Source organism: Cyprinodon variegatus, unplaced genomic scaffold (genome assembly GCF_000732505.1).
Source record: "Cyprinodon variegatus isolate N-32 unplaced genomic scaffold, C_variegatus-1.0 Scaffold331, whole genome shotgun sequence".
NCBI classification, from domain to species: Eukaryota; Metazoa; Chordata; class Actinopteri; order Cyprinodontiformes; family Cyprinodontidae; genus Cyprinodon; species Cyprinodon variegatus.
In genome coordinates, this window is record NW_015150784.1 from 372,326 (window position 1) to 393,091 (window position 20,766).

Genomic DNA, 20,766 nt, shown 5'->3' on the forward strand with positions numbered 1-20,766 from the left:
ACTGGGATTTTTTTTCTCTCTTGAAAATAAAAGCCTAGAAGTGCCTTCACTTATGGGTTTTAACGCAAAAATCAAATTTTCATTCCCTCTAACATAAGAGTCCTGCTAAATGAAATGAAGGCCTCTGACCTGCAGCCGGGTTTCTATGCCCTATTATTTGTCTTGCAGGCAACTCCTTCGCATTGAAAAAAACATTACTCTTCAAATCTACGACCCCCCTTTCTCCTTTGCGAACACGAACACAGACCCTCCCACCTATAATTTAACTCTTTCCTCGAAGTTAACAGTAAGAATCCGATGTTATTTGTTCGCACTGTCTGTGGCGTTTGTTGATCCAACCGGTTTCTGCCTAGAAGCACCCTTCACCTAGTTAGAACACAAACTGGGGCTTGCCGCAGCGGATTCCCAATGACCTTATATGGCATTGTGTAGGGAGGGGGGAGGGGTGGTTCTGCTCGAGCTCCATGGCAACCATCCAGACAGAGCTCTCAGATTACAAATCAGCCTAGCAACTGTCCGCCTGAGTCCGCCTTCATGAACTTGTTTCTCCCCCACACAAGGACTGTCCACCATTACCCTTTTTTTTTCTTCTTTTTTTTCCCCAGTCATACATTATGTTGGTAACCATCCTCGCTACCGGCCTTTATGTTATGTTTTAAGAGCCGGAAAATATCGAAGGAGGCGTTCGGTGAAAATAAGGGCGTAATGCTGAGCCTCACCCAGTTATGGCGCAGCAACATTTCACAGCACAGTGCTTCCCTTTTGTCTGTAAAGAAGCCATTTTGAGACAGAACTGAGAAAGAGAAACCTAACCGCCTTAAAGTGCATTTGGATGTGAAAAAACACAAGATATCCTTCCCATATTTTTTTTTTTTTTTTTTTTTTTTTGGGGAGGGGGGCTCGTGTAAGGGTTTTAAATAACTGTAAGTTTGCTATAATCACAATAAAATATGGATTGAAGCAGATTTTTTTTTCCAGGTTTTTAAGTCTACGTTCAGGAAAATTAGGTGTAAATAGCTAAGAAAAAATCAGTTACCTTTTTTAATAACATCCTTGTAGGTTTAAATGTTGTAGCTCAGTTAGAAATGTCGAAAATGGACGAGGTTATACTCGACTGCAATCCTGTCTTGAGGAAGAGAAGAGTTGGTTTTGCATATATTGCCCACACAGATGATGCTTGGAGATGCACATTCGCTGGCTGTCAGATGGGGTATGCTTGCCAGTGATGAGAGGGGGGGGAAAAATGACTTTTTAAAAAAGATCTGTCGTGCTAATGGAATCCCTTCCTTTCCAGGAGACGCATTCCCACCCCTTATTAAAGCCATTATTAGAGGATCCGAAGATGGGGCTGAAAACTTTCCTCCTGTCCCTGCGTTTAGGCCTGTTAACTGCTTTTCACCAAAGTGTTGAGGTAAATATTTTCACCATGAGAGATTTTTTTTTCCTCCATCGGTTTCCTATTAGATTTTTTGATTGATTGTGCTTTTAAATACTACACAAAGTTGTCTATCTGAATATGCTTCTATGTATATATATATTCAGATATACCCTTGAGGCAAGGTCAGACCGTCGTATACACTGTGGACGCGTTTGTCTCAGAAATGGCGAGTGGACGACTCGAACTTAAACGTGGTTCTGGTTGTTTCCACCGTTGCAGGTCAGGGAACAAGACGAGCCATGTTGCTGTTTATAAGAGGAAATAAATGTTTACAATTAATAAAACACAATAAAATATTAAAATCACACAAAAAATTGTTGAAAAGGATATTTGTTATTCGTGGCCTCCTTTTACACCACTTTCAAAAGTCAGTGATTACATATGAAACTTTAATAGTTACTGCATGCCATAAAGGAAACAATGTTCAACAATCAGAATGTTGCATCATAAAAATTAAACTTACTTATAGCTAGTCACTTCTTAAAAGGCCATACATGAATATCAACTGTTTTCATGTCTAATTCAACATCTTTTTAACTCATAAAACAGTTTATTCACATTTGGTTTCTTTTTACTTAACATCTACACATATTATATGGGTGTGCCATGACCTAGTTAAGACAAAGATGGATTCCAAGAAAAATAAAAAAAAAAGGCTCAAAATGTCACAGGGTATTACATCCAGTAGCTATATTCTCTTCCAATCTTCCCAATCCTTTAAAAGGAGCAAACATACGTTTTATCATAGTCCGTAAAGAGATGAGGAAACCAAGTGTAAAGATCCCTTTTTGGAACAAAGGAAACCCATATAGGCCATTGAGTCCTGTTTTAAGGAAAATGGCTGCCGAGAGAGCTCACTCAGCCCCCTCTCTCTGCTCTCTCTCTGTTGAAGGACTCGTGAGCCGTTGCCTCTAATAGCAGGCAGCTCCACCGCTGCTGGGCTCTGATTGGCCCGCCGAGCTGTCGCTGTTAACCAGCCAATTGCCCGAGCACTGCAAAACAACAGGCAATGTCAAACAAAACCTAGTTTGCTCGACAACACGATAATATATATATATATAAATCTGAAGAAGAGGAAATACATGTGAATTCAAATACTTTGACGAGTCACATGTGGCTGTTTGGATTAGTTTGTTAAGTGTCAACTGCTAAAAAGGGGGGAAAAAAACAAACCCCCGCATTCCATTAGACACAAACGTTAAATGAAGCGTAGAATTCAGCTGCTAGCTCAACAAATTTCCCTTTAAAGTCGTGTTAAATTTACGTAAATGCAACGCGGGACTCCAAATGGGTCTGTGAAGACACCACTTTTATTATTTTTATAGTTATTTTTCATAAAAGCACCGATTTGTCTATATGGTGCTCATTTCGTGCCCGAAACAGCTTTATTAGCTTCCCAAAGCAGTTAAGAAGATATTGCCCTCTGAGTTCAGCTTGTGTTTGCCGTTTAAGTAAACCCAATCAGCAGATTCGACACTATTATTTGACGGTGCAGACACACTTGATTATCTTTAGGTTTTTATTTCCAGTAGGTTGTAATTATGTTGATGAATTTATGCGTTTCGAAATGTTATCGTAATCGTTTTTTTAGTTGGGTTTATGAAATTAATTAACCAACTTTGTAGCGAAAGTGCGTCGAGCGCAAAAAGTGGGCAAGCCTAGTGTATTGTGGGAGAGACAGCAGAGAGACCAGAGGCGCACACACACACACACAATATGTGCTGGCTCTCGCCGAAAAGGAGGCAGTATTCTTGAAGCGAAATCATGTAATGTAAACGGCGAAAGCAAAGCGATTTCATTTTTTTGTGTGTATTTAAAAGAAAACACTCGATCGGACGAACCATGTCCAAGCCGCCGGAGAGGAACAGATTGAACGAAGACCATGGCAGAAAGCAGAGTTCAAGTAAGCTTGTTCTTTTTCCCCTCTTTCTCTGGTTCTCCTAATGCCTGTTTTTTCCGTAAGTGGGATACACGCTTCATCCAATTTTCGTTTCCCAACCTCGGTGCATATATCGCTGGGCTGTTTTTTTTTTTTTTTTTTAAAGTTAAAGGAGGGGTTGTTTGGTCTCCTGGCTCCCGATAACGCTAGCTCTCCTCTCTCCCCGTCGCTGGCTGCCGTTTCAGGTTTGGCGAACGGCATGGACAGTCATCCCGTCTGCGGCTCGGCAGAGAAGCGGAGTCACCACTGCAGAAGTTACAAGTTGATCATCGACCCGGCGCTCAAGAAGGGATCCCACAAACTCTACCGCTACGATGGGCAGACTTTCAGCATGCCCGTAAGAACCGCCTCTGATGTGGCCAAAAGGCTACAATAGTAACCGAGGAGTCGACCTCCATGATGCAGTTCCCCCCTTTACATCTCCCAACACCTGCTTTACCAACTAATACTCAAATTCTTCTCCTTTTTTCTGCAGAACTACTTTGCAACAAGTTAATTTTGTGTAATCCTGACTAATCATTATTATCCCCAACAGAACCCTGGGATTCCACCCGTGGATCTTGTCAGGGACCCCAGAATCGGACGCCTCTGGACAAAATACAAAGAAACGGACCTACCGGTGCCTAAATTCAAGGTATCTACCGATGGGATTACAATGCCACATTGCTGCAGCTTGAAGAGAAGAGTTGCTGTCAGAAGTTGCAGACACACCCCCCTCTCTGTCATCTTTGGGAGTACACACCAATCAGGCAGTCAAATATGACCATCATGGGCATCCTGACTTGTACTGTGATGCATTATGCATTCTGACAGCTTTCTGTCTGACCCAGCAGTCATTTCTCTGCTCGCCAGTGTATCAACTAACCATTTTTGCTGTTTTTACCACTATTAATTCTCCGGATCGCTGCAGACCAGGGGTGCTTTGGTCCAGTTCTTTTAACCTTTACAGTTTGCTTCATGTCAAACTTCCTCCAGAGCCCCTTTTTCCTTTTGTTGTCTGGTTTTAAAGCATCTGCTCTAAAGCTAAAAAGGGCAACTTGATTCTTACATTTTAAAAACCAACAGGTGATGCCTGATTTATGGAGATCTGGGGGTGTGCAGAAGCTCTTATTTCATAGATGCTTTAAGGCATCTATGCTGCACTTCTATGCTTATCTCACATGGCAGAAATGACCCCCCACATGGTGCACCATTAAACTTAACCGCCCTCCTTACCGTAACCCCTGTCACTCCTCTTCCCAGATCGATGAGTTCTATGTCGGCCCCGTGCCTCCAAAGGAGGTGACGTTTGCACGGCTGAACGACAACATCAGGGAGGGATTTCTCACGGACATGTGCAAAAAATACGGAGAGATCGAGGAGGTGGAGATCCTGTACAACCCGAAGAATAAAAAGCACTTGGGAATAGCTAAAGTGGTTTTTGAGAACGTGAAATCTGCCAAGGTTGCAGTTCAGTCGCTGCACAACACATCTGTGATGGGAAACATTATCCACGTGGAGTTGGACCCGAAAGGTAAACAGTGATTCATTCATTCAAAAGAAGCCTTTCGGGGGGAGGAGGAGGAGGCTGCGTTTAGGCAGAGTAGGATCAGCTGTAAGATGCATGAGCATGGATCTGAAAAAGTAGCTTTATGTGTCTGTTTGTTTTGAATGAACAGAATGACAGTTGTCATGTGTTTACATGTACATGTGTTGCTTGGTAACATGGGGTAATTGAATTTCATTGAAAATCAGCCCAGTCCCATAAGTCCCAGAGCTGGGGGTCTGTTATATTCCCACTGTGCATAATTTTCCACCTGAAAACAAACACTACCAATCTGTCAGTTTCCTCCACCTCTGCTCATTTCAATGGATGCACTTGTCATCTCATTGGAAATATTCTTTTTGTGATTTAAAGTTCACGTGTCTTTCAAAAGCAGTCTGCAATGCGTTTTATAGTAATGCATCATATGAAATCTTTTTTGTTTTGAGTATTTTTGCATATTTTATCACAGCTTTAATGGGAAATGTTTTTAAAGTAGCCTGGTTTTATTGCATAAGAATCATTTGCAACTTTTGTACGCCTTTGTTCATTTGTGCACCGGGTATGTACTTTGTGTGTTTGTTTTTATTTTTTTATATCAGTATATTAATCAGCATTAAATTTATTTGAAATGCATGCATTGCTTTTAAAGTTCAGATGATCTGTGTAGTTTGCAGTGCTCCTGATTCACAGCTAGCATGCTATTCAATGTCTCAATTACCACAGGAGAAAAAAGGTTTTTCCTTCTTAAAGAGTTCCTGATCACCCTTTACTCACTCATTTTTTATTTTTTTATTGCTCTGCAGGTGAGAATCGCCTCAGGTACTTCCAGCTCCTGATGAATGGCAGCTACACACCGCGGACGCTGCCTGTCGGTGGGGAGGAGGCCAGGGAAGTCTCGCCTCGGAGCCTTGCAGAGGCATTAATGGTAAAAGAGAAATTAATCCAAAAAAATCATGTTGATAATGGTGTTTGTATGGTTACTTTAGAGGGGTGGCATGGATTGATGCTTATTCTAGCCGATGTTATCTAGTTAAATCTAAGAGGGCCTTTAAATGTAATTGATGTTGGCGGTGCGATTGGAAGTCAGCCTGTAAAGGGATGTCCCCCTGACCCTTGGTTCTAGTGTGAAATCTCAAAGTTGCTAAAAGGGCCTTATAGTAAAGAGTTTTGTCTGCTTCTAACCTAGATGCCTGTAGCCACAAGCCATTTTCAGGTCCTCTCTTGACAGGAATGCTTCTTGTTCATATGATTTAACTCATTTTTTTCTTAAATCACTGTAAATTTTTGCTAATGAAACTTTTTTGTCTGTTTTTTAAGGCCTGTGAGCCCATTCGCAGGCTGTCGGAGGGCAGCATGTCCTCCATAGGAGCAGGATTACCACCCAGCAGCTCGACCACCCCCCTGAGCCTGGAGACGGGCTACTCTAGTATAAGGCAGGACACCCCCCAGTCCCAGGGAACCCCTCACACCCCACGCCAGCCGGGTACACCCTTCTCTCAGGACTCCAGTTACTCTAGCCGGCAGTCCACGCCGGCGTATCAGTCGAGCCGTCCCGAGAGCTCCGGGGGCTACAAGCATCGCCGCCATGAGAGCAAGTTCCAAGACGCGTACAACCGCCGGCCGGAGAGGCCTCAGTACCGCAGCAACATGTATCGGGGTACGCCGTCCGATCAAGCTACTTTCAAGCAGCAACAGCTGACGCCACCCGAGCCTCCGCCTTCAACCCCTTCCTATAACTACACAGCGCCTCTCCCGGCTACGCCGAACTTTAAGTCCGCATTCTCGCCCTACCCAGCTGCTTTGCCGCCTGCGTTTGCCCCATCAGAGTCGCCCTACCATCACCAAGCCCAGAGGGAGAGCGAGTACATCCGGCCGCCGCAGCCGCCACTGACGGCTGCCACGGACACCTTGAATGTCAAGGAGAGGCCGGAAACCCCTCCCATCCCAGAGCCGCCACCAGAACCAGTACCCCAACCCACCACCCCTCCTCCTCCTGAAACGCCCGAGCACTGCCCCTCTCCCGGCTCTCCGGCGCTGGACCCTGAGCGCAACAGCCTGGACTCTCGCATCGAGATGCTCCTGAAGGAAAAAAGGACAAAGCTGCTGCCGTTCCTGGAGGAGCGGGACTCGGACAACGAGGTGCGAATGGAGGGCAGCCCCATTTCCTCCTCTTCCTCCCAGATGTCCCCGATCCCACCTTTCATGGGCGGCTCTCAGGGCGGCCAGCAGATCTCTCGGCCCTCCAGTACGGGCTTGGAGGACATCAGCCCAACCCCACTGCCAGACTCGGACGATGAAGAGCCAATTCCCGGAACCGCTTCTTTAATCAGGAGAACGGGCTCCCCCGTCCACGAGAAGATGGGCAAAAATGACCTGAAAGACGGAGCCTTTCGGGTCCACACTCCCACTGAGAAAATGGACACGGTAAGACAACAGACACGGGGTGCACAAGACGAACCACATGGCACATTTTGCAAGAAATGGCGCGCAGGTGGTGACAGAAACAACCGCACTTATTATAAGTCTTTGACTTGGTGATAGCAGTGCAGGGCTGGCATGTACGTGTGCAGGTGTGAATGGCAGTTAAACAGGGACACAGGAAGTCAGGTCTCGTTTCAGTGTGAGGCTTTAGTTGTAAAGTCTTTGTGTCATTGTTTTTGTTGTGCCTTGTGAAGGAAATTCTGGTTTCACGGCACGTTTCGTGGCAGAAGGGTTAACTGCATCTCCGCAAGAAGCAACTGTATCCAAAAATTTCAGCACTGCTAACAGCAAAAAGGTTCAGATCCCTATCCCTGCAAATACCCTCACATTTATCAAGCTTTTGGGGCCAGCCAGGTTAAATTAGTCAACTTCACTATGTTTTGAAGGGAGAAAAAAGAGTTGCGCTGCAGTTAAGAGAACAAAGCGTCTTGTTTCCTCTTTCTAACACTCTCCCCACTGAAAGCACTGTTTGGCTGTTAGCCCCATTCAGCCTCTAACTTCCTGGTTGTAGCCAAGACTGACAGCCGGGATTACGTCTCTGGTCTCATATTTCAAGTTATCACAAAGCAAACAGTGCAAACAAGACATTTGTGTAGCAACGCCATTCTCCTGACGAGTGGAGTCAGCAGGCTGTCGTTTCTGTAGCGACTTATGATGGATCGATTATTGAAGAATCTATTATTGAGACATGAATTTTAAACTAATGTGTAAAATGTTTTGCATTTTTTTTAATGCAGTATCTTAATCTTATACTGAGGCATTTATGTATAAGCAGTTACGCTGGTGCTGCAGTTATTGTAGCTTATAGTATTTCATAAAACTCCCATTTCTGCGTAAACAGGCAGTAATTAGTCTTTACAAGGTTGGAGCATATAGGGAGAGAGGAATCTTTGACCCTATTTTCACAGTCTATCTAGATCACCCAGAGTTCGAGGTCCTCTCTTGTTCTCTCCTTTCTTCCATAGGTTTCCTGTTGCAGTTAGTTCTTTAGACATTAAGAAGCTTGATCTTTATTATTATCTTTTTTTTTTTTTTTGCTTCTGCATAACATTTCTGGGTTTAATTTGGCCAAATTTTATGCATCATTAGCCTTTTAAAATATCAAATAATAGATTTTCAGTCTTGCACTACAGATCACCAGATTTGTATTTCTAGGCATTCTACAACAGTTTTTGCACTTTAACAAGTTTCACAGTATCCAACTCCACAGCATCACAGCTCCTCCACCATGCTGAGATGAGGGGCTTTTTCCCTCTATATATTTATCCTTTGATTGCACCTGACTCGCCTGGCAAAAGGCTCCTAGTTTGATCTGACCAAAGCACATGTTTGGAAATAAAGTCCACGTCATGCATGATGTGGATCTAAATCAACCACTTTAGATGCAGATGTAGAAGTAGACCTCTGTGTCACATTATATTCAATCCCCAGGGAAACAGTAGGTTGTGGATTTTAGCTAGAAAGTTCTGAGAAACTTTGCAGTTAAAAAGGTATATAAAAATAAAAATAAATAAAGGATACATTAAAAATACTTTTATTTCTCTTATAACGGGTTTGTTAGGAGTAACAATACGTTTTGTCACAGAGGATTTTTATTAAACGATTATTCTGTTTCATTAGTTTTTTTCCTGCACTAATCCTTGCATTAAAATCCACTGGATTCCTCTAAATATTTCAGGTTTATCTTATAGTTAATTTGATGAATTTATCTTAAGGGTTTTTACCTGAGCTGTCATTAAATGTGTTTATATTAAAAGCTGTTTCTTCACTGTGCTTGTGTCGGTATGTAAGGACTAGTCTGCTCTGTTTGGAGCCACGCTGACCAAATCCACAGGTCAGCTCTGTTTGACTGAGCTAATGGGTATACTAAACTTTGAACTCGGAGTAGAGCCCAGATTATTGGTAGCTCCCATTCTGAGAGATTTGATGCTGACTTAAAATGTATCAGACCTCAACTTCTTGTTGTTTTAATCTTAATTTATAATTTCTCTAAAAGTTTGTAACATCATCCATCTATTAAAGGTGCTTGTTTAGCCCTGATATAAAGGACCTTACAGATTAGTGTCATTTCCTCAGAAACATGAAAGGCAGGCAGCTGACCCGTTGTCCCCCTCTCACCCAGGCTCATCAGTCGTCAGGAGAAGACATGGAAATCTCTGACGACGAGATGCCAGGAGCTTCCATCACCAGCGGAGACAAGGGGATCGTGGTCAATTCAGCAATGTCCCCCATGCACACCATGTCCATGCATCCCGGCAGCTACCATCACTTGCAGCACCAAGGCAGCTACACCATCCCTCACCCCCTCCTGATGGGGCACGCCGCTCACCTACCCGGCCCCCCTGGAGTGCCTCACCATATTTTGCAACCCATGGGTCACTACCCTCCCAGCATGATCCAGATGATGGGTCTCATGAACTGCATGCCGTGGGAGAGGTGCAGCACGGTGCCCATGTCCTTTCAGATGCAGCAGCAGATGCTGAGCCGCATGACTCAGACGAGGGGGCACTATCCGTACCCACAGTACATGGACAGCGTGTCCGGCCCCTTCGGGGGGCTCTACCCGCCTCTTTCTATGGAGGCCACCCCTGCTTGCAGCACAGGCGCAATGGAACCCCAGTGGCACCATCCTAGTTTACCAATGTTCAACCCAACCGTTCCTCCTCCGGGGTATGAGTCTAAGAAAGAGGATCCACACAAAGCCACCGTCGACGGTGTGCTCCTGGTTATCGTCAAGGAGCTGAAGGCCATCATGAAGAGGGACCTCAACCGCAAAATGGTGGAGGTGGTGGCTTTTAGGGCCTTCGACGAGTGGTGGGATAAGAAGGAGCATTCAGCAAAGGTAAATAGGGGAAAAAAGAGGAGTGATGTTTCTGAACATGCTGTAAAAGTCCCAAACGTTCATACAGATGATGGGCTTTCTCTGAGGTTGCTGCTGATTTCCCTCCCTGCGGTCCAGTTTGCAAAAAACTTTGAATTAATTGCATGGTTTCTGTCAGGGAGACAATAAGTAGAAATCATCCATCTGCTCTGACTTTCAGCTTTTTTTTTCTCGCAAGAATGCAAATGACTTTAAAACCACTTTAGATTGATTACAACTTAGTCAACAACATTCCCTTCTTTAGTAAATCAACCTTTCTGAGTTTTATTTCTCTCTTTGGTTTCTGTGTTCAAATTAATAAAAAAAAAATGCTAATTTTGACTTATTCCACAAGGCGATTGTTTTTTGTTTTTTTTCTAGAAATAAAAGCTTCTTTTTTCTTTTCTCCAGGCGTCTTTGACTCCAGTAAAAGGTACTGAGAGTAAAGACGAAGAGCGACCCAAACCTAAAGAGACGATAGCTTCCAGTCTGTTGGAGAACTGGAATAAAGGAGAAGCACTTGGCTATGAGGGAATGGGTCTGGGAATGGGTTTACGAGGAGCCATCCGTTTGCCATCCTTTAAGGTGAGGACCTGTGAAGCTGCCTTTCATTTAGATTGGAATAAAAGTCCTGGTCTGTTTGCTGAATACTTCAGTATCGTACTCAGGTTAAAAGGAAGGACCCACCTGATGCGACAGCGGGAGGTGAGAATAAACGAGCCAGACCGGCCACCCCAGCAGACGACGAGCTGGAGGATGAAGGTAATCCTGAGCTGTAATAAGTTTCCTCATGTTGTCATGTCAGAGCAACAAACTTTACCGGAATTCATTTGGGATTTTATAAAAGCAAGAAGGATGCATTATGTTTAAAGTACAGGGCAGTTAATTGCTTCAGCAGCTTAGTGCAGAAACCAGCTGTTCTGTGAAGGCCTGACAGCTCGGGTTAGAGAAGATTAGGAGGCAGACAAGAACAAGGAACACGGCAGAAAGGTCAAAGAAAAATACAAAATATCTCATCCTGCAAGAGATGCATGTCCATCAAACAAGATGGGAAATGAGAGCATTTATCAGAGAAGCAGCCAGGAGGCCTATGGTAACACTGGAGGAGCTGCAGAGAGCATCAGCTCAGTATAGAATCCGTCTGACATGCTATTAGATGTCCTCACTCCTTATAAAGAAAGAGGGTTTAAAGCAAGATGCAGGTGGTCCATTTGGGGGTTTGCTAAGAGCCTTTTGGGGAAAAAGGTTGTCTGATTGGAGCTGATGGAGCTAAATACAGGCTGTATTAAACATTAGACCGTTTAAGTTGGTTCACCTTCCAGCAGGGCGGAGATAATTGACATTTTTCAGATATGTAAAGCTATTAATTTTCTTTCCAAACAATCCAAACAATTGCATTGAAGTATATAACTGAGGTATGTTGGTTTTTGGTTAATTTTTCAGTGAAGCTGACTGTTTTGTTGATAAATGTCTTCTAGAGAGAGACAGGGACGCAGCTGGCCTTCCATCAGACGACTCCAAAATGGACGGCGAGGGCTCCTTGGCCAAGCGGAGGCCCTCGCGACCGCTTGAACTGGACAGCGAGGGAGAGGAGGAGATGGACACCTCGGAGAAGGAGGAGGAATCGTTGTCCGGCGATGAAGAGGCTGACGAAGACAAGGCTCCAGACAGGCTGTCCTCAGGCAAAGTAAGCCTTGCCAAAAAATCTGACAGGATTGTGTGTAAACGATATGATGGCGATAACATCCTCTGATGTTCTAGGAGAGTGCAGATGAGGAGGACGATGACAAAGATGGAGATTCATCCAGCGACAGTGGCTCCTCAGACTCGTCTGACGATGGTACATCAGGTTTCTGAGAGGAGCATCTTTTGTTTGTTTTTCTGTTTGTGACGTCTTTGTCTCTCTCGCTTTCAGAAGCGGACAGCTCAGCTTCCTCCAAGGCCAGCTCTGACTCTTCGGCTGAAAGCTCCGACTCTTCAGGAGAAAGCTCCGAGTCCGAGTACGAGATGAGCTCGGAGGAGGAAGAAGAGGAGCAAGATGTGAAAGGAGTAATACCCAAGATGGAAGAGGCTGAGACCTCCTCGACTTCGTCCTCTTCCTCATCTTCGTCTTCCGATGAGGAAGAGGAGAGGGAGGAAGATCTCAAACCACCAACTCCTCCCGCTGTTCAAGTGGGGCAGTTTGAGGAGGAGTCAAGTTGCAAGTCTAACCGCAGACCACCCAGTCCTCCTCCGGAGGAGACACTGGAGGACCTGAAGCCGACTTTGCATAAAGGTGTCCGAGGTGAGAGCCTAACAGGTCAAACCTGCAGTCTGGTCCTGTTTCTGTTGATCCATGAAGCGTCTGTCTTTGTCCCCCGTTAGTTCACTGAATGCTCAGGAACCCTGGACCTCTAATGCTTTATCATTTGTCTTACAGTCAAAGAGGAGGATGTCTCTGTCGCGGCCATTGGTGTCAAGCTTGAACCTCAGGACCACGTAGCAATCCTCCGGCCGCCGACTCCCACCGGTGTCCTCCCTGACTGTGACGAGATAAAAACCAAAGGTAAAGCCGAGCCTGAGGAGGTGCCCTGCTCCCTGGCTCCGTTACCCACCCCAAAACCCATCTCCGCGTCTTCAATGCACCTCCCTCTCCCCGCTCACCCCGCTGTAGAAGGTTGTTCCCTCCTCCATCCTCCTCCTGGTCCCCTGTCCGAGTTTCCTCAGCGACCCCGACTCCCCACAGACGAGGACATCCCTCGCACGCCGGGCAGGGACCTGATGGAGCGAGGCCGCAGTCTGGGTAAATCCCAGAGCACCGACACTATTCCCAACACCCCCGGCAGTGACGGCCCTCTAACCGGTAGCAGCTTGTTGCTCAGCTCACCTCACATCCCCGGCAGCCCCTTCTCCTACCCTTCACAGTCCCCCGTCCTCAGTGCTGGGGTCCCTCGTACTCCGGGTAGAGACTTAACGTTCACGCCTGTCTTCCCCGAACCTGCAGCTCTGACGCTGAACAGGAAGAGCTTCGACGAGAGGCCGCTTTTTAAGGCGCCCCCGATCAGCGCTCAGACCAACCAGCCTCTGGCAGCCGGAACGGCACTCTCTGCCGCCGTAGCCGAAGACCTCCCCACAGGCATCTCGGGAGATATCCCAGACGCCACATCGAAAAAGAAACCAGGGCGAGCTAAAATGAAGAAGTCCTCGGCTGTGTCTGCAGGTGATGAGCCGCCAACCGAGGCCACAGACGTGCCCCAAGCATCACCTTTTGAAAACCTTTCTCTGACGACGGTCAGATCGCCCAAACACGTGAGTCTGGACTTCCGGGAAGGAGATGTGAAGCCTCAGACGCTGCTGCCCGCTGAAGACGGCTACCCGTCTTACGAAGACGAGCAACCCGTGGTCACCAAACTGCCACGCAAGACGCGGCGCGGCTGGGACGAGATTCTCCTGGACAGCCTGTCCCCCGTCACCACGCCGCCGCGGGCTTATTTCAGCCCGCGCTCTGAGTTTAAGGAGATGACTATCCTTTATGACATCTGGAATGAAGGCATCGACGAGGAGGACATCCGGCTTCTGCAGATCACGTACGACAAGATGCTCCAGCAGGACAACGGCAACGACTGGCTCAACGACACGCTGTGGGTCAACCATCCTCATATCCTTTACTACTGATCTTCTACATAAAGTTTATCAATGAAAATCATTGTGAGATTCTAAGAGCAGCTCCCCCTGCTGGTTAAAGCCAGGTACTTTTATTTTTAAATGAAGTGTTAAGAAGTTTGGCCTGGTTTCTCCTTGACTCCTCTGCACCGACCCACATCCCTGGAGTGAAGAAGAAAAGGAGAGACGACGGCATGAGGGATCACATGACGGGCTGCGCGCGAAGCGAGGGATATTACAAGATCGACAAGAAGGACAAAGTGAAGTACCTGCAGAGCTCCCGCGTGCAGTCCGAGGAGCCGCCCGTCGACACGCAGGTGGGCGGGGCTTACTCATTGACACACCTGATTGATTTTAAAGGTTTAAACGTTGCTGGATGTTCACCTCTAACGTGCTGCTTGTTGGCATTAAATCCTCCTGCAGGGTATGAGCATCCCTGCACAGGTCCATGCCTCTACCAGAGCTGGGTCCGAGCGGCGGTCAGAGCAGCGGCGTCTGCTCTCCTCTTTCGCATGCGACAGCGACCTGCTCAAGTTCAACCAGCTGAAGGTATTCCATTTTTTCAACTGTTCATAAGCGCAACGCCTCGCTTTGTTTTGAAGGTTGTTTTTTTTCATTGGGTTTTCTCTCTTGCAGTTCCGTAAGAAGAAGATTAGGTTCTGTAAATCCCACATCCACGACTGGGGTCTGTTCGCCATGGAGCCCATCGCCGCTGATGAAATGGTGATCGAGTATGTTGGGCAGAACATCAGACAGGTGAGAGACGGTTTGGCTCTATCTTCCAACCACATTGCTCTGTGAACATAAGGCTTTAATGAAACGATCAGATCTTCTTCCTTCGTTGTCTTTCTGTAGATTGAAATGAAGGAAAAAGGTTTATTAATCTGCCTTGTTTGAAATAAATAAAGACATTTTGAGCTGTCAGTTGAATTAAATGACTTTGTAATTACTTTATGAATCAATATTTAGGATGCAATATGAGAATAGATTCAAAATTGGAGAATTTTATTTTTTTTAACACAGCCCTATTGTGGAGTGTGTTTAAAAGCCTGCAGCTAACAACCTACTGAAATCCACTTAACCAACTGTTAATGGAGGTAAAATGAATTTCATTTGAGGCTTACTGATGGCTACAAAAAGCTAGCAGTTGAAATATTTCTTTATTCAATTCAGTTCATTTATATAGAGCCATTTTAAGCAGATGTCCTCTTCAGGCACGTCTTCTTCTGGTTTCTCTGTGATTACAACCATAAAACATCAGAAGTGAGCGGATAGCAAAGCTGTAGGCATGTAGAGATCTAAGAAGGCCTTCTTGCTGTCTCCTCCAGGTAATTGCCGACATGCGGGAGAAGCGATATGAAGAGGAGGGCATCGGGAGCAGTTACATGTTCCGGGTGGACCACGACACCATCATCGACGCTACCAAATGTGGCAACTTTGCTCGTTTCATAAACCACAGCTGCAACGTAAGGCAGCATCGGCCTCTTAAGAAAAAAAATACAGATTTAGATATAGAAAAAGTGCTAATGTTTTCTTTTATTTCTATTTGCAGCCTAACTGTTATGCTAAAGTCATCACAGTTGAGTCTCAGAAGAAGATCGTGATCTACTCCAGGCAGCCGATCAACGTCAATGAAGAGATCACGTACGACTACAAGTTCCCCATTGAGGACGAGAAGATCCCGTGTCTTTGCGGGGCAGAGAACTGCAGGGGGACGCTCAATTAACGTCCGCCGACGGTTAACGGGGTCTGTGCACAGAACGAGCTGATCAGGTGGAGGAGGACAAGTAGCCGGCACTTAACCTGGATTCAGCTAAGCTACCTGAAATGCACTCTTCATACATTAAACTCTAGATTGTTTACGATTCACGGTGCTCTGCAAACAAACCTGTTTTTGCCGTTTTGTGTCGGTGTGACTTTTTCTCCCCCTATCTCAGCTCTCAGACAGTATTTCTGCACAATTACTGCAGCACCCAGTCCTGGTTACAGGAAATGTTTCCTTTTGTTTTACACTTTTCTCCCCTCATTTGTCTCATAAGCTTTACCCACGCCACATGTGGTACAAGGAAAAAAAAACAAACTTACATGACCAGCTGCTCACTAACACTTTAAGATGCCTGAGGTTGATGTCGCACTGTCCATGCTTGCAGCAGGTGAACGAACAGCGGAGCTGCTCCATGGTACCCGCCGTGCGCAAACAAATCAAACTAAACTGCAACAGGAAAGGGTTCATCTGGAGTATTAAAGCTTCTCTCTCCTGTAGGGGACAGATCATGCTGCTTCCTCATAGTTTATGCAAAAGTTTAACAATTATCTGCAAAAAAAATTGCATTAATCGTGTTCCTCTAATGTTTTGGGGTTTTTATGCCCGTTTTTTCAGATACACTATGTGTGGATGTGTGTTTGCATGAATGAAAGTCAAAGCTCTGCTGTGAGAACCTATGGTGCGAGAATGGAGTGCTGCCCCCTGCTGGCTGAAAGCAGGATGCAGCTGCATGGGAAAGCTGACTGAGCAGCAAGAAGCTAAATGAGATTGTAGCTCTGGGGGTTAATTATTCATAATTTGAAGTGCCAAATTAATTAATTAATGTTGGACAGTCTGTGTTTAACCACGAGGAACCTGCTGAAGTGTTAACAAGCAACCATGAGGAGTTCTCACCCCATTTTTTTGGACATTTGATGTTTTGGCTTCATCTTTTAGTATTTTTCCACAACGTCCGGGCGTTCTCAGTCTGCAGGAGCCTCTTCATCTTTATGGTTTATTTAGAGGAAAGATTAAATACTAAATGCACTCAAGGGGGGCTGCAACTGAGCTCATCTTTCTCAACCAGGCACCCCTGGAAGACCAAGTCAGTTACAGCTTTTCATTCAGTCGGATTAATGCAGATTTCAGTTTGTTTTTCACCTCTGATGTTCATATTGTATATGAGAAGCTGTACAGAAGAACTAAAACTTTTTTATCTTCACACAAATGTAACACTTTTAAGATGCATTTTTCTTTTTTCTTTTTTTTTAAGCAAAAGACTGAATATTTAAATATTTTCAGGGATATGTGAAAGGAGCTGATGGTTAAAAGGTTGTTTATTTAAAAGGTCCACTGTGTACAGAAAAAGCTTCCACTTCCCTTTTTGAAAGATTGTTTCTTGTAGAAACGTCTTCTTTTTCTGCCCATTTACTTTGTGATCCTAAAATGTGTAAGTAGTTTAACTGTGAATATCATATAAATATATGAATATATATATATATCTATATATATATATTTTTGTTTCCTGGGATTTGCTACTTGAACACAGCTCAGAGGTGTGTGTAATATAGGAAGGTTAATGCTGGGCTGGTCAGCTGGTAGCAGAAAATTCAGCTTGTGTCAAGCTCTTTCTGTTTTATTTTTTAATTTTGTTGTAAATTCTATGAAAATCTCTTTGCGGTGTGGAAAATAAAAAAAGGTGCAGAAACGGCACTTGGAAGAGGACTGAGGTTTCAGCCCGTTTCCCGTGTCTATTTATTATAAGTGTATGAAAAACAAAGTGAATAAAGAATTTTTGCATACATCCATAAATATGGGTTGTTTATTTGTAATGAACATTTTAAAAGCAGTATGAGGATAAAATAATTGGTAATAGGCAAAGCTTTTATTTTAGGGTTCCTTAATCCTGATTGGACGACTTCACATGCTTCACATGCTTGTTTTATATGATGTGGGAAAGTATAAAGTCTGGCTTTTATCACTTTCAACGTCTGGAAAAATATGATTTCATTTCTAATTCTGATATCTAAAAGAAAAAAATATATATCTTATATTAACTTATTTTTATGAAACAACTCAAATTTTGTAGACTTAATTGATTAGTTTGATTTAATAGGGTCTCCATGAAATGCAGACCACAACAAATGAAATCCCTGTCTTCTAAGGAACGATTTTCCCTCTTCGGTATCTAGTCTGTTCTAAAGCCATCCTCGGCTTGTTTTTTTTCCACATTTACTTTTTAATAACAGTTAATTTTGTCATCAGGGTCTTTAAATTTTGAGTCTTTAAATTTGTTGGAACCTTATAAGTCATGCACATGTCCCAGTAAAAATATTTGCCCCTACTACAGTTCAGTTTATATAGTTCCCAACACATCTCTTGCAGTCAAATTGATTCCAAGTTTTCTATGTAAAGAGAACCAGCTGATTGCATTGACTTAAAGGCATGCTTGTAGCGACAGTGGAGAGGAAAAACTCCCTTTTAACAGGAAGAAACCTCCAGCAGAACCAGTCTTGGTGTGATGGGCCATCTGCCGAGGCCGACTGGGGTTCAAGGAGACGGAAGCAGAGATACAGAAAGAAGCAGAGATGCAAAAGGCAAGGGTCAACCAGCTCCACAGGCCGCCCCCTCCAGGAAATACACAGCCAGGCAGACTGCTACAGATTTCTTTCTGCTTTAAAATCTTGTTTGAACAGAAAACTGCTGCAGTTCTCTTCACTTTTCATCAGATGGATTCACATTTAAGGTGGAGCCTGAATGAGCAGTGCTATTGTTGAGAGGTTCAGCTCCAGCTGAGAAGAACTCCAGATATAGAAAGAAAACTAAAAATCATCTGTTTTTGAAGAGGGGGGTCCACAGAATCCTATGACCACCAGTGCACAGGTTGCTTAGCTTTGGCAGCGGCTTGGTTTTAACACATCTAAAAGAAATGTCTCTTCCATACTAATTTCTCTAGAGATGAAAAACTTGTTTCTCACACAAGCAGACCCAATCAGAAAGCTGCACAACGGCACACATTCATAAAATTTGAGTCGTTCAACTGAGAATTCTGGGTTTTCTCCTATCAGCATTAAATCACAGAGCAAACATAAACGTGAATCCCAGACATCTTTTCTGTCTAGCTAATAATATGATAATTGACCTTTTGATCTCATGCTGGAGAATTCACCTCTGCATGTAGAACATCCCCTTCGGGAGCAGTGGGCTGCCACTGCGCGGTGCCAGTGGAGCAGTGTGGGGTTAAGGGTCTTGCTTAGGGAGCCAGTGGCTGTGGGGATTGAACCGGGTACTTGCAACCTCCCAAGAGCACAAGAACACTGCTATAACCATGAAGCCAACACTCCCCTAACTCAAGCAATAAAACTGGATCAGCACAAGGCAAGGCAAGGCAAGGCAACTTTATTTGTATAGCACAGTTCAGTACAAAGACAATGCAAAGTGCTTTACATCATTAAAATATAGATAAATAAAACTGAATCAAAGCAAGTAGGAATAAAAATAAATAAATAAAATAAAAAATGCAGAAACAAAAAAGAACTAATGATGTTTCAGTTGAACTCTTTAACTAGAACAGTCGAAGGCAATCCTAAACCAATGTGTTTTTAGTCTTGATTTGAATCGAATCCGTCTTGATCAAATCACAAATACGACCACAATGGGTCGGCATCAGTCAGAATCCAAAAATCACCACGTTGGAAGAATCAGGATTAACATTGAAAATATAAAGTTGGTTATTTTGTTCGCTATAAAACGTTTCAATTGTTCAGAATAGTAAAAATAGGTGATACAGGCGTGTGTGTGCGCCGCTCCAAGGCTGTGACAGGAGGAGGATGGTGTGACCAGAAGCAGCATGGAGCCAAACTCACACCCGCCTCCATCTGCTGGGTCCAAACTGAGGCACAGAGAGAGCAGCTCACCTTCTGATTCGTATAAAAATTGAATTTCTCTTCTATCTTTTCTGATGATGTGATTCATTCAACAAATCGCAGAGAAAGAACTCACTACACTTGCATCCTGGTGTTTGGGGAAATACATTATATATGTTCCCAGATTGTAAGATTATGCATTTATTCATGTTATCTAGTTCCAAAGAATGTCTGGGAAACATAGCATCAACCAATCCTTTAAGAAAGACCCTCAGATCTCCAGAGAGAAAATGTAAAAGTTTAGGGAAAATAAATCTTATCTGATAGATATCTTTCCAAAGTATTCCAAAAACGTTTAAGTTTTACTTTTTTAGAATGACTATGACCTGGAGGCCTGAGAATCGTCACCAGCACTTTCCAACGTATATCTTCTAAAACTTTTCTGATGTTCAAAACTCTTGTGAAATGTTTATATACATTCAATATGTCATAATTATTTAACAGTTAAAAAGTAATTATTCATATCAAACCTCTGAGTGTGAACATGCCGTTATCCTGTTAGCATTTAGCACTGCGTCTCAGAGGACGAACTCTGCATTGGATCATCTCACAATCTCTTTTAGTTAATTGGCTAAAAGGCAAAGGAGTAGATTTTTTTTAAATACATATTTTTAATTGGCTTTTTTGCCCAAATATTAACTTCTGATTGGCTTTGACTTCAGAGTAGTGAAGCCACTGCCTCCACATGCTTGCTAAAGATTAAAGTTAACAACTTGATTTAAAGGATAGAAATCCTGTTTACCAGTTAGTATATAGAGGTTCCTAACAAAACTAGAGTTTTTAAAGAAATGTATTAGATTAGACTGAATAAATTCTATATTTCTACTATATTTCTACAAGTAAGCAGAATTTGTTCTTAAAGGGTATTTTGTAACACGTCTTGTATTTATTGTTTTGATCATTAAACACACACAAATACAATGTTTTTATATATATATAGACATATATAGACATATATATATATATATATATACACACACATATTATGCAGTATTAAATTATTAAATTTGTTCTTCTGTTAGTTATGGTTACTGTAGTTTTGGGTATAAATCAATAGCCTGGGTGCGATTCCGAACTTAGTCCCGCCCACAACGTTTGAGGTCGGGAAGTTCGGTCTGGCATTGCTCAGTAGTAGCGCGAGTATGCTCGCACTATATCTGGCGGGCCAATCAAATTGTCAGGGCGGGCTTTATACGATGATGGACAGATGA

At 43.8% G+C, this 20,766-nt stretch overlaps 1 protein-coding gene and 1 long non-coding RNA gene across 3 annotated transcripts; one reads left to right on the forward strand and one right to left on the reverse strand.

The window, feature by feature from the left end:
- Window positions 1-974: 974 nt before the first annotated feature.
- LOC107091291 lies at window positions 975-2,318 on the reverse strand. 2 transcript variants are annotated; one of them, XR_001481523.1, is made up of 2 exons: window positions 2,175-2,318; window positions 975-1,683 (listed from the first exon to the last, which is right to left on the reverse strand). It is a non-coding gene; the product is annotated as an uncharacterized LOC107091291 (long non-coding RNA). The 2 variants fall into 2 exon arrangements; XR_001481524.1 differs by having other exon boundaries at window positions 1,902-2,318.
- Window positions 1,149-17,428, forward strand: LOC107091290 (histone-lysine N-methyltransferase SETD1B-A-like). Its single transcript, XM_015385120.1, has 19 exons — window positions 1,149-1,411; window positions 3,259-3,341; window positions 3,563-3,714; window positions 3,913-4,011; window positions 4,620-4,890; window positions 5,706-5,827; window positions 6,220-7,326; window positions 9,506-10,225; window positions 10,655-10,828; window positions 10,912-11,005; window positions 11,722-11,930; window positions 12,005-12,083; window positions 12,159-12,527; window positions 12,663-13,880; window positions 14,036-14,202; window positions 14,309-14,434; window positions 14,522-14,641; window positions 15,214-15,351; window positions 15,438-17,428. The coding sequence occupies exons 2-19, from the start codon at window positions 3,281-3,283 to the stop codon at window positions 15,609-15,611; spliced, it is 5,400 nt and encodes a 1,799-aa protein (XP_015240606.1). The 5' UTR covers window positions 1,149-1,411; window positions 3,259-3,280; the 3' UTR covers window positions 15,612-17,428.
- The last annotated feature ends 3,338 nt before the right edge of the window (window positions 17,429-20,766 follow it).

Bases quoted from the DNA above. Each gene is read 5' to 3' on its own strand.
- LOC107091290 (XM_015385120.1), top strand. From the start codon at position 3,281: ATGTCCAAGCCGCCGGAGAGGAACAGATTGAACGAAGACCATGGCAGA. The intron at 10,226-10,654 runs GTAAATAGGGGA...TCTTTTCTCCAG, and splicing joins AGAAGGAGCATTCAGCAAAG to GCGTCTTTGACTCCAGTAAA. The intron at 12,528-12,662 runs GTGAGAGCCTAA...TTTGTCTTACAG, and splicing joins TTTGCATAAAGGTGTCCGAG to TCAAAGAGGAGGATGTCTCT.